The 14112-nt window shown below is 29.4% G+C and overlaps 1 protein-coding gene across 1 annotated transcript; it reads right to left on the bottom strand.

Moving 5' to 3' along the window:
* Positions 1–1564: 1564 nt before the first annotated feature.
* LOC101493973 (aspartic proteinase 36) lies at positions 1565–5383 on the bottom strand. The gene is made up of 10 exons (XM_012716960.3): positions 5169–5383; positions 4829–4958; positions 4425–4687; positions 3844–4071; positions 3370–3532; positions 2805–2878; positions 2595–2688; positions 2430–2490; positions 1967–2038; positions 1565–1884 (listed from the first exon to the last, which is right to left on the bottom strand). Exons 1-10 carry the CDS (start codon positions 5381–5383, stop codon positions 1724–1726), a joined length of 1461 nt encoding a protein of 486 aa, XP_012572414.1. The 3' UTR covers positions 1565–1723.
* Between the last annotated feature and the right edge of the window lie 8729 nt (positions 5384–14112).

Raw genomic sequence — 14112 nt, 5'->3', positions numbered from 1 at the left:
TTAATTTTTGGAATATAAAAATATAATCTTTTTAATCTTTATAGAATTATTAGTTTTAGTTTTTGTGGTTAAGGCAGTATATATTTGTATGCATATTTAAGATATTATAAAAAATTCATCTAAAAAAATAAATTTAAAATCTGATTTTTTAAGTTTATTGATTAATTTATAATTATGAACAATATGAACATGTCTTGGTCGTGGTATAATTTTATACATGGCCCAGCCAAAGTAAGTGATGCTAGGGCTTTAGTCTAGCAATTGAGTTATATCATTACATGTATATGTAGGTTCAATTAGAGTTATGGAAAGAAAATTAGCAGTTAGTGGAGTTTATTATATATGGTGGAGGATAGAATTATGGGGTATCTAAAAACATTCATTGAATCAGAGCCTATTTGATTTAGTTTTAAAAAATTTAAAAAGAAAAAACTTGTTTGAATGTATAGTTCTGCAATATAATTTTTAAAAACAATTTTCAAAATTACTGTTTTTAAAAGAAAAAAAGCAGAACAGGTGATATATATTTTTCTATTCTTTTTTTACACTTGAGTATAGAACCGAAAATACACAGAAAACATGTTTTCATTAATTACAAAATCGTAATACTTCACAAATCAAATTTTCCAAAACGGAAAAAATGCAGGCATGAAATACACAGCATAAACCATATTCATCTCTAATATACTATCAAACAAGTTTTTATTTTATTTTTCATCTCTAATATAATATAATATAATAAAGATTTTAAGAATATGATTACCAAACAGATTTTATTTTATAGAGGATATTATAGTCCCGTGTAGGAGCTTGACTATGTGGACAATAGGAATATTCATCCTCTTTATTTCCTTTATTTCCGATAATAATTTATTCTCCTATTATTGATCTAATTGCTATGTGAATTGTTATCTATAAAAGTAATTCGATTGGTGGAACATCGCATGAATATAAATGACTGGTTATTTTTCTGTTGTGGAGAAAAAGTAATGTTTTATATTTAAATACCGTAAGAAATTATATTGTACCACAAAATAATTAATGATAACATTCAAAACTTTTTTTCGAACTGATTTATTTTACTTAAACTTGAAAGCTTCTGCAGAAGCAAGCAGCGAATGTGATTTTTGTAAAAGCAACTATGTAGCAATACTTAGATTATAGATATTGTGCAGAGAAGAATCCTTGAGCATTAAGGATTAGTTATTAGCCACAAAATGATTCATTGCTTCCATCCAATACAAGGGATATCTTTTTTGACCTCATCACTTTGATGAGCACGATGGAATGGGAAAACATCTATAGAGAATGGAAAAACATCTATAGAGAAGAAACCAAAGTGAGAAAAGAGAAGACGCAGCTTCTAACATTCAACTCAAACTGAAAAAGTTCTGGTTGCATCAATAGAAGTGTAAATTAGATGTTTTTTCAATTTTATACCAATATAAATAGATCAAATCTCTGACTTGTTCTTTATTTTGAGCTAGCCGCCACTAGTTATATATATATAAACACCATTAAATTGTTTAAAAGAAAATACGGTTTGTTGGTAATATATAATCGATACAAATGAAATTTGGTGACAATATTATAATTTCAACTCTCTTTACATATCCATTCATCCCTGTCATTTGTTTCATTAGCCTCCCAAACTTCTCAAATGAAAGTGTACAAAAATTCCTAAATTATTTATTTCTAGCACAATTTATATCATATATTTCCTTCATGAAGAATACAATATGTGCATAAGAAAAGCTACAAAGGTTACATGTAAAAACGTGTAGAGAATCCTTATCTCAGAGCTACTGGCACTTGATCGTTTTGTTCTTGGACTTGTGTTTTTATCCTTGCTCCGGGTCATAGAGATGTTGACAGGCATAGAACCTAAAAAGAGTTTTCAATTGTAAGACATATTGAAGGAACATATATTTCTTGCAAAAAATAACAATTAAAATGGTGAACTTACAATTATAGTCGGTCCATCCTATGCGTTGATTATCCAAGTCATAAACAACTATCCTATCTTTTAAGACAAGATCTGTGTAAGATACAATCATACTTGTTAATTTATTATTACCATACTTGCATGTAAAGGATAATTTATGATTAACTTACTTGAGCATATATAATTTATAATTAACATACTTGAGCATAGTACATTGGCTTCTTTTTGGAAATTAGATTGTGGTAACAAACGGAGAACAAACATAAATTTAAATATATAATGAAATCAAGTTGAATGATGATAATTAGAATCTAATCATTATCATCGTGTGTTTTCCATTATCAACATATACATAGGACATTTCTAGAATTTTTTATCATTTATAAAAATTTCCATTTAATAATAAAATGAGAGAATTCTATTTATTTATTTTTTCAATTCCTAGCAGCGTTCATAATCTGTTTAAATTTGTCTACCATCTTACCTCCTAATATTGAGGGTCCACTTTGTGTTTTTTGAAAACCTATGCACCAAGTTGAAGCGTACTGGTAAAACATATTTTCACATCAGTGACAAACAATTCCAAAGAATAACTTACTTGTATGCAAGAATATAACCAAAGCATTAACATAAATACTTCAATGCATACCATGAAATCATTACGCACAAGGTATTGTGCTGGTTTTAAAACCATGGACGCTCCACCCGCAAAGTTAAAACTGACCGAAGGAAAAATATCTATACTGAATATGTAACAAAACAATATTTAATGAGATATTCAGAAATCCTAATAGAACAAACACTTTTTTCATATGTAATATATAAAGATCTTCATAACAAATATTATATTTGTGATTACCTGGTTGAAACCAGATAGCAAGGACTTCCTTCGGAAATAGCGGGGCTGCCAAGTTGTGACACAGCGGTGGTTATCTACATATTTGTTTAGAAACTAAACATCAGTATATGTTAGATCAAAACATTCATAAAATATGAGAGAAATAAGCAAACCCTCTTTTATGAAAATTAATAAAAATTATACAAAAAAAGATTAAACCTCAATACGGTATTTAATTTAAAATATTGAAGACATACAAGTCTATATTAAATCATATTAAGATTTTAAACAAAAAAGAATTATCGACTAGATCAGTGAATGGTTCAAAATCTATCTATATCCAACATAACAATATTTAATATCAATCAATAAGACAGGAACATGAGAATCCATATTAACTCAACGGAAAAATATCAAGTGATTTTAGGAAATAGACAAAACATGAGACAAGCAAACCAAAGAGTAAGAGCATATCCACATTATTTTCTCACAATGTTGATTCCTCGTCATAGAATAGGCAAAAGAGAATAATATGCCCAACAAAGTTGAATATTGCAATTTTTGAGCAGGGTACAAGAAATCTTACTGCATTAACAAGTGGATCGTAAGCTTCTTGAATAAGATAAGCCAAGGTTGTACCACTGTCAAGTGTAGTTCCTTGGTGGTAAGATGGTGCAAAAACAGCTGGACTAATGGAAAGAAGATTCCCCTTGACAGAAATGCTTTGGAGATTTAAGGTGTAATGAAGCCTGAGATTTAATTAAAAAGGAAAATACTAGTTAATTATACTGCAAAATAGCACCTTAAGAGAGTAAGAAAATACAAGAAAATAAAAACACAAGAAGCACTTAAACTGATTCTTAACAATATCACCTTTTACATTCAATTAAATAAAAATATTTTAAAATGCTTATCCATTGCTATGTTGATTCAAACATAAAAAGGGTGTACCATGTGATGAAACTTTGTGGATGAAAAAACATAACTAAACTGATGGGGAAAGAAATGAACCACAAACTGAGGAAAGAAAATGGGAAAAGCAACGCAGAAGAGAACATACTGTGATGGGACCATTGGACTGTAAACAATACTGGGCTCCAAAATTTCACCAATAACTAGAATTCCTCCTCCATTGTCATCTCCTTTCAAACAGTGAGAGAAAACTTTGGGTGTTTTCCCTTGTGATGACAATTGTGATACAACTGATACATCGCCAGGGCCAAACCCAAAGATTCCATCAAACGCTCTTAACGTCTGGGTCAAACCTCCAAATCGATAGGTGCTACACCTATTTCGAAAACAACCATCGAATAAAGTTTACCAAAATCCATATAGTATTAATAAAAACACGAGAATTAAAGAAAAAACTACACGAGAAGATAGGCAAATTCCACTATCTACAAGTTCTCCATTTTATTAAAAAACAACCTATTGACAAAACATGCATTACCAATTTAATTCCACTCTTCTCTCCCAACATTCTCTCTGATTTTCAATCCTACCAAGAATGTTCAGGAGTTCCCTCTACAAGGATAGGCTCCCTTCACCCACCTATCCAGGTCTAATTTCTATATGTTATGAATCCCACAAAACATACAAATACATATTTATCCAAAATAAATAAGAATAGGAGTCTCTCACCCAAAAAGAATAGTGGCTGACGAGTTGACACTAGTCGGAGAAGACTGCCCGATGATCGTGTCAAAATACATGTCATCAGAGACATAAAAACCGGAGGTTGCACTCTCATCTTGAAACTCAAAATTGTAGCTGCACTGATTATGCTTAACCTTACGAGAGCAACGAACCTGCGCACCTTGAACCGCGAAAGGGCATATTGGGTCCGAGCAATGTAGTAGTGCAGCCGTAGATGAACTAGTTGCGTCAAAAAAACTGGGCTCAATCTGTACACAATACAAAGCAACAAGCAACAGATGTTAAGCTCCAAATCTAAACCTTGGTTCCCAAGGCAACAAAATAAACACTACACCACAAGTAAGTATGTGTTTAGTAAAAAAGCAATGACGGAAATTGAAAAACCAGACCCCAAGTCCACTGGAATGAGGGCAACCAGTACAGGGATTACAGTTAACCCATAAAGCGTCACTTCCGGAGTCAATCTGAACAGTAAACTCCCTTGGTGGAGATCCAAGCTTTACTTTTGTGGTATAGAGACTGAAGAAACAAACCAACAGTAGTATTAATTAAATCTCACTGTCACGTATCTGATAAAAATAAAATTCAATTCAATTCTGTACAAAATATGGTAATGTAATTCAATTCTGTACGATATAAGAAATGCATGACAGAGCATAGCAGAAAATGAAAAGAACTAGCAAATAAGAAATAAATGAAGGAGTATACGAGAAAGAGGATTAGCCTTACCCAAAGGAGTTTGGATCAGCGATCCCCTGGACTGTGAAGTTGACGCCAACACCACCCAAGATTCTTGAGTGGCGAACTCTGTCGCGAGCTATCAATACGTCAATCTTAACGCTATGGTTAAGTGGAATGACCCGTTTTAGAGGAAGGTAACTGGTGCACACAGTTGGCGCCGCAATGCTGGCCAACAATAGCAGTGTAATGTAGATGAACTGCATTTTTGTTTATGGTTAATTCTTGTCTAATGGGGATGGTGGTGGAATAGGTGAAGTGAAAATTGAAATATAAATAGAATGGAGAAAGAGAGAATGATAGTGCAACGAGGGTGTTATGAATGATTATTGACATTGATTTATGTTCTATTTATACACTACCTAGCCACATGAATGAAGCAAAGAAAATAAACGAAAATATAAAGAATAAGTGGATCACCTTTAGCTTTGCAAATCAGCATATCACTAACTTGTTGATGTTCTTCTTCTTTGTATTAAAGACAAACACCTTCAATGGTGTGTCACCTTTGCAGGTCAGCATGGCATCAACTATTGCCATCTTTGAAACAAATTAACTACAAAGAAAGTGTGATACATTTGTTAAAGCAATTGAAGATTCTGATCAAATTAGCAATGAAGGACAAAGCCTCGCCTTTGCAAGTCAGCATTGCATAACTATTGTCATTCTTTGTAACAAATTAACTGCAAGATACATTTGTTAAAACAATTGAAGATTCTGATCAAATTAGCAATGAAGGACAAAGCCTCACCTTTGCAAGTCAGCATTGCATAACCATTGCCATTCTTTGTATCAAATTAACTGCAAAGAGAGTATGATACATTTGTTGAAGCAATTGAAGATTCTGATCAAATTAGCAATGAAGGACAAAGCCTCACCTTTGCAAATCAGCATTGCATTAAGCCATCAACTATTGCCGTAAAAAAATAACTACAAAGAGAGTGTGATACATTTGTTAGAGCAATTGAAGATTCTGATAAAATTAGCAATGAAGGACAAAGGCTCACCTTTGCAATTGCATTTACATATCAGCCAATTGCATTTACATATCAGCCAATTAATAAAAATGGAAACCACTACAAAAGCAATTTGTGAAAGTAGATCTTTGAAATGAGCACGTGGAAGGTATGTATCAAAACCCTAAAACCGATTCAATCCCCAATCTCGTACTTGAGAGTGAGAGTGAGAGAGTGAGAGTGAGAGAGTGAGAGTAAGAGTGAGAGTGAGAGTGAGAGTGAGAGTGAGAGTGAGAGTGAGAGTGAGAGAGTGAGAGTGAGAGTGAGAGCGAGAGCGAGAGCGAGAGTGAGAGCGAGAGTGAGAGAGTGAGAGCGAGAGTGAGAGAGCGAGAGGGAGAGTGAGAGTGAGAGCGAGAGTGAAGCGTGAGGCACTTTAACTTTGCTCTCTCAATTTCAAGAGAACCACTTTAACTTGGTGGTACAACGAATTACAAGTTTACGGAAACCCCTAAGAAGTAAAAAGAAAAAAATAAAAACACCAACCACACTCAATCCACACAAATGAAATAAATATAAACAAACAAATATATTTTGCTAAATCATACTAAAATTTGTAAGTGGATATCAACATGGAAAACAAGTAAGGCTTGTAAATCAATCAAACTTTCGTGAAAAATAAAATTTACTTTATTAAAATGCTTTAAAAAATAATTTTACTTAATAAAAAGTCTCATGTTTTAATATTTTTAAAATTGAAATATATAAATTTTTCTAAATTTAATAGTATCTCAACAATATTAAATCAATCGAAGAAAAACTATTACATGACATCAATTATATTAATTTTGTAATATAATAAATTTATTTTAAGTCTTAAAATGTGTTAGGCCAACCTTAATTGAATATAGTTACAGAATTTTACAAATATTATTGTTATCGGGGAAACAATTATAGATTATATATATGTTATTTAGCGGAAAAAACTACTACATATATATACAAAAGACACGACTAAGATCTTGGTCAAGGCAGGATATGCCAAATGTGAATACCATGGAAGCAATAAACATAACACTTGGTCAAGAAATCCAATTCTTAGTTAAATAAATACTTCAACGTACAACAATGAAATAAAAATTTGGGGTAACCGTTCTTGATTCGATGAATTTGGATTTGAATAGTAATTACTTGATCAAAATAATTCATTAATCAATTTAAAATCCATTAGAAGTTTTTAAAAACAATTTATCAATTATCCTAGTTTCACTTACCAATATCTATCTAATCTATTTAATTACTTTTTTAGTATATGATTAAAGTGTTATAATGTATTGAAATTGATATTTTGCATCTTGATAGATTGTCCAAGTAGATTGGATTTCAAATTGAAATTGATTGAGTACCTAACAAAAATGGAGCAACATCAAAAAGAGGAACATGCAGAAGAGGAGAATTTGGAAGACGATGAGCAGAGAGAAAGAGCTTACATGGCATGACAAACATAGGAGCTGCAGCGGAGAGAAATTTACGAAGTTGCGCAGCTTCGAATTGGAAAAGAGGCTGATGTTAGTGGGTTTCAAATTATGAGAAAGGGTTGTGACTTATCAGAGAAAGGGTTTGGGATTTGAAGGGGAGGGAAAGGGGCGCATATATTGTTGAGACAAAATCTCAATTTAATGTTTTGATGAAAACAAACAAAAAGTTAATTAAGAATTCTAATTATGATTCTAAGTGTTTTGTTATTTAACATGTGTTTTTGAGTATGTTAAAACAAGATAGGTATCAAATATCACAAATCAGATCAAAGAAAGCAGTTCTAGAAAACGAAGATTGATCTTGAAGCAGTTCTGAAAAACGAAGATTGATCTTGAAGCAGTTCTGGAAAACGAAGATCAATCCAGGAAACAATATTCATCTTATACTCTCACATAGAATCAACAAAAGATCAATCCAAGTCACATTTGTTCCAATATTTGAAGAATTAAAGACATGCTTCAATAAAGACATATCACAAAGATCATTCTTCTTATAAAGCAAATGCAAGTACAAGACTACAAGTAGCAAAGTACACTATTGATTTGAACTATTCTAAAGCCTGCACACATAACAGAAAAACATGTACTCAAGGCTGACATACTGACACAAATCACAGAAGTACAAGGCTAGTTCATCACAAACCAAAAGATCAATCCTAGATCGATCTTTTGATGCAGCTGATCAATCTTGTTTTTGGCAGAATTTATCTAACAACTCTTTCATGACAACTGGTCCCTTTCCAATGGCCACATGAGTTGTCCTAAGCCTTCTTGAAGTCTATAAATGCAGCTTCAAGATGAAGAACAAAACACAACTCAAAGTACCAAGAAAAGATCAATCATTTCAATCATACTCAAGCATCTCAATATCATTCTTAAAGCTTGCTGTTTTTAATCTTTGTGTTGTGTTAGAATCAATTACAACTGAGTTCTATTTACAGAATCTATTTCTCAAACAAGAGTTGAGCAATACTAAGATTCTAATACTCTTAAAATCACCACTTTGTAACTCAAGACTATTTTTGATAACATAGCTTGAGTAGTGTGTAAAAATCCTATTAGGTTCTAAAATGTATCTTGCAAAATCCTTTCTGAAATAGTGTAAGGTAAACCTGTGAAAAATTATTTCTAGGTAGAAAGGTAGAAACCGTGTAAAGATCAAGATTGATCCATGAAAACTAAAAACGATCTTGGTTTGAACACTTAGTGAAAAATCTCACGGTTGTGAGGACTGGACGTAACTCGGGTTGGGTGAACCAGGATATATCCTTGTGTGATCTCTCTATCTCTATCTCTATTTATTTTATGCATTACAATCAGAGTTTATATTGATAACATTGATATTGCTGTTTTTTACTAACTAAGATTAATCTTCGTTATAACCAATATCAATTTTGAGTTGAATTTTCAGTTTTAAACAGGAATGTTTTAAAAGGGGCAATTATAATTCAAACCCCCTCTTCCTTATAATTGATATTTTTTTACCTTCATATATTTCCATCAGAAAACAATGCGGCGGTTGAAATTACCTGTAATAGTATAAAATCTTGATTAGTTGAGTAATTGTTAAATTAATCCATTTCTTTATGATTATTTTATTTATTATTATGTAACAAACTCGTACACTTGTGGACAGAAGACTTTCAAAATGTTTATGATCATAGTCCGGAAGAACACGTGAGGAATGACCGTAGGGATATGCATGGTGCAAAAACCGACCATTATTGAACAACATTAATAGTTTGATTTAATTATTAAAAATCACTTTTAAATTTTTCACAAAAAAAAATGTTTTCGATTTTTCTCAAAAAATGTTCATGAAAAAAATTATTTAACTTTTTTTTTTCGAAAAAAAATTCATTACATTTTTCAAAAAAATAAATTTTAAAAATTTTGTAAGAAAAAAAAATTTAATTGAAGTTAAAAAAAAAATTTATTAAACTGATTTTTGAATTAAGTTTGATTAACTTAATTATTTTAAACATGTGATCCAATTCATAAACCATTTAAATTGTTTGATTTTTTATGATATAATACAATCTAATTTATTAACGTAGTTTAATTAACCATATTTTTGTACACCCATAAAAAAGGACGCCATGGATTCTTCAAAGTCTTGTTCCAAAACAAGGTTTATGCAGTAGAGGTATTGGGATTGCACAGTTTTTGCACACGAGGGATACTTGTAGAAGGTGGTAACCTAAACAAGGACACTTGCAGATGGTGTACATAAAAATCCCAACGTGGCAAGGAAAAATACCTCACGTTTTGAAAATTCTAGCAAAGCAAATGTCCCAGCTTATTATTTCATTTTTTTATTATTATTGTTATTATATTTTTTTATTATTGTTATTATTTATTATTATTATAATGTGTAATTCAACAAAATAAACAAAATTAAAGTAAGTATTTAAAATATTAAAATGGTAAATAATAAAATGTAATCTTAAAATGAAATTTGGTCATTTTTTGACCGAACTTTTAAATAAACAATATAAAGTTGTGCATCATTAAAGTAAATTAAATATCTATATGTATTTTATTTATTATATTTATTTTTACAATTTTAATTATATATATACATATACAAGCATGTCAAATTTACTTATTGATTTACGGAGGATCATTGAAGAAAAAAAAGAACAATGATGAGTAATCAGAAGTTTATCATGAGAACTTTGATTGTAGTTCTTCTATTCTCAATAGGTATGTAGATAATTTACATAATAGAGTTTGAATTTTTTATATATTATTTTTCTTTTGCATATTGATTATTTATTACATTTATACTCTTCTTTTCAATAGGTACGGCAAGTTTGATACTTAAATTCGAGAAATGTTTTTCTAAATGTGATCAAACACCTAATTGCATGTCCTTCTGCATTGGCAAGGGATATTATCAAGGATATTGTAATCCAGACTTATCTAATCCTAATCTTATATTGTGTTGTTGTTACAATTATAATGCTCCTAAACTTGTAACTTAGAGCTTTTCTTCTAGTTTGAAGAAAATATTATATTTTATAAATATAAGCAAACTTTATTAGAAGAAATAAAACATAAAATATTATCATAAAGTATGATTGAAAAATTACCGGATACTTAATGAAATATAAATGTGTTATATTTGCATAAATGGTACACAATATTTGATCTCTCACATAAGAAAAAAAATCATCGTAAATTCAAATTATAACTTTGAAGAAAAACATCGATTCAAAATTTAAAATAATAATTTTGTATGTAAGGTTACTCCAACAATCTTTAATGTTTAATGTTTGACGTTTGTTTTTGGAATTCCTCCTTTAAATATTTTTGTCTCCTATTGATCCATTAAATCTCAAAATATGCATGTATTGATCCCATTTCATTAATTTCTGAGTTTAACTGCGTCCAAAGAATCCCATATGTTAATATAGTGTTGTTTCCATAATGTTGTTGTTATGCAGATCAAAGTTAAGAAAATGATATTTTTAATTTGGTTTTATTAAAATTAAATTAAACGACTTCTGCACTAAATTTAAAATACTATAATACTCCATTTTTTAAAAGACTTAGTTTGTGTGATAAAATCAAAACTACTGTTGTATCTATGAACTAAATTGTTAAGAAAAAAGAAATTAACAATTTTGAGGACATATGTATGTTACTTTTATGAAGGAAGGATTTGTCCTAGTATAGTGGGCAAATACTCGTATTAGTCACAATTATAAGTTTCATCTGATTGTATTTAAATTGAAAAATGTTTAAAATCAAACATCCGTTTGACACTATGGAATAGAAAATATAGAGACAATAATATAATAAATATGATATATTGGTGACGTTGGAAAAAAAAAAATAGACAATATTAGACCTAAAATTATGACAAATAATAAACAACAAAGAAATATTAGCATCTAATAAAACAAGATAGAATTAGAAAATTCCAAAATATATCGAATTTGGCTAAGGCGTGCAAAATAATTAAACTTAAGAGTGTTTTGCCATCATAGATAAATTACCTGGTTCACTTATTCTCATAAGTAATAGTTAAAACTCTCTAGGATACAATAATTATTTTTTGTCAATGTCGCATGTAAATAGAAAAGATAAAAGAATGGTTATTAGACGCTCTTACAAACACAAACACCCATTTTGTTTTTAAGATATATGACGATTATTTTCTTTTCTCGTATCTTAGAAATGAGGAGCAATTATGTGTAAATTTTTTTGTAACATTTATACCAAAAACATAAATTGGAGCAACAACAAAAGAGAATTGAGTCAAATGAATATGTCATTGTCTTCAAACTTTGCTTATGGGACACCTATGCAAGATGAACTAAATGAAATTGGTGAAACCTCTAACGGAAACAATGATGATAATTTTGGATTTGATTGATAAACTTGATCTAGATCTATGAGGGTCTTTAAATGACTTTAGTGTTTATATATATATATATATATATACTTAAGTATATACTTAAGAGTACTTTGATGACTCTAGTTGGTGTATTGTATTTTTAAATGGTGAAAGTATCACACTAATTTGTGTTATTTTGCTTACCAATGAAACTAAGATCATATTAGTTTGTTATATTTTGTGCTAGAACGTTGAGCACTTATATGAATCTAGTTTGTATTGTTTTGTTTTTGAAAAAAAAAACATTTGGTTACTCTTTTTATTTGTGTAAAACAAATTTTAAAACAAAAATCATTATTTGAGTTGCAAAAAATCTATGTGAAACAAACTCAAAAAAATTTGTCTGAAAAGCGTAGGAAAGTTTTATTGGACTATGTTCGAAATGCGTCCAAACAATACCACATATCACACAAATTTAGATTTTAAAGTTTGTATGAAAACCGACTGAAATTTGTCGAAAACATATTTGGGACGGAATTGAGACGAATGTATTAATTTGCGATGCGGGTTTTTTAGACGGCACCCTGTCCGTCTGAATGTCGTTCGAAATTGTTATTTCGTTTGAATTATGTGGGAATGTTGTCTAATTTACGTCCCAAATTCGTCTGCAATGTTGTCTGAAAAATGGCTATTTTCTAGTAGTGTCTATAAAAAAAATTAATAAAAATTAGTGCTTTCCTTTTTTTCTGCCAAAACTCACACAGATACAGTGGCAGCCTGACAGGTCCAACTGAGTTAGGATACAAATTTTTTAAATTCATTAAAAATTACTATACTAATATAAAAATAAAAATAAAAATAAAAATATTATAATTACAAATATATATATATATATATATATATATAGGTATCAAATTTTGGTAATAGTTTTTATTTATTTATTATTTATTTAAACTGCTAAATTTAAAATTTTGCATTTTTACCCTTTCAAACAACAATTTTTTTTAAAAAATAGCATAAAATTTTTGTAACCTACAATTATTATTATTTTTCACAATTTGTAAATTATAGTATGTATCATTTGAAATTTGGAGGATAAATATCTTCAATACTATATAATTAGTGATAGCTATAATCTGTAGAGAAAAAATAGAAACTGAGAAAAAAGGAAAATACAAAATAAGAGATAAATTAAAATAACATGCATTAAATATTAAAATGTAATATGTATTAGTGTGTCTGTATAACTACAAGATTTTGAATTGGCTCACTGGTTAAGTTTTGGCATTTACACTCAATTATTAAGTTCAATTCCTCATACCAAAAAATTCATTGAGTTGTGTGAAAAAGTACACTGTAAGAGTGTTTGCATTTGACAACATCATATGCATGTTTTTAAGTGTTTTTTAAATATTTATTTATGTTTGTTTAGGCGGCGAAAGTGAAGCATGAGGCGGCGAGAAGCACTTTAACTTCAAATAATCTAATAAATATTAACTTTGCTCTCAATTTTCAAGAGAACCACTTTAACTTGGTGGTACAATGAGTTACAAGTTTACCGAAACCCCTAAGAAGTAAAAAGAAAAAATAAAAACACCAACCACACTCAATCAACACAAATGAAATATAAGCTACTCATAAGCAAAAATAAAAAACCAACCACACTATTTCATTGCTAATTCTACCTTCGCAAACAAACAAATATATTTTGCTAAATCATACTAAAATTAGAGAGTAGATAAACAACATGGAAACAAGTAAGACTACTAAATCAATAGCTTTAGACTTTTGTGAAAAATAAAAAATTTATTTTATTAAAATGCTTTAAAAAATAATTTTACTTAATAAAAAATCTTATGTTTTAATATTTTTAAAATTACAACATATAATTTTTTTCTAAATTTAATAGTATCTCAACAATATTAAATCAATTGAAGAAAAATTATTACATGACATCAATTATATTAATTTTGTGATATATTAAATTTATTTTAAGCCTTCAAATGTGTTAGGTCAATCTTAATTGAATATAGTTGCAGAATTTTACAAATATTATCATTATTGGGGGAACAATCATAGACTATATATATATATATATA

This window comes from Cicer arietinum, chromosome 6, assembly GCF_000331145.2.
Source record: "Cicer arietinum cultivar CDC Frontier isolate Library 1 chromosome 6, Cicar.CDCFrontier_v2.0, whole genome shotgun sequence".
NCBI lineage: Eukaryota > Viridiplantae > Streptophyta > Magnoliopsida > Fabales > Fabaceae > Cicer > Cicer arietinum.
Note: the sequence above shows the minus strand (reverse complement) of the source record. Positions and strands in the feature narration are given on the sequence as shown.

Bases quoted from the DNA above. Each gene is read 5' to 3' on its own strand.
- LOC101493973 (XM_012716960.3), bottom strand. From the start codon at position 5,383: ATGCAGTTCATCTACATTACACTGCTATTGTTGGCCAGCATTGCGGCG. The intron at 4,072-4,424 runs GTGAGAGACTCC...TTTTCGAAATAG, and splicing joins TCAGCCACTATTCTTTTTGG to GTGTAGCACCTATCGATTTG. The intron at 1,885-1,966 runs GTAAGTTCACCA...AACTCTTTTTAG, and splicing joins AGGATGGACCGACTATAATT to GTTCTATGCCTGTCAACATC.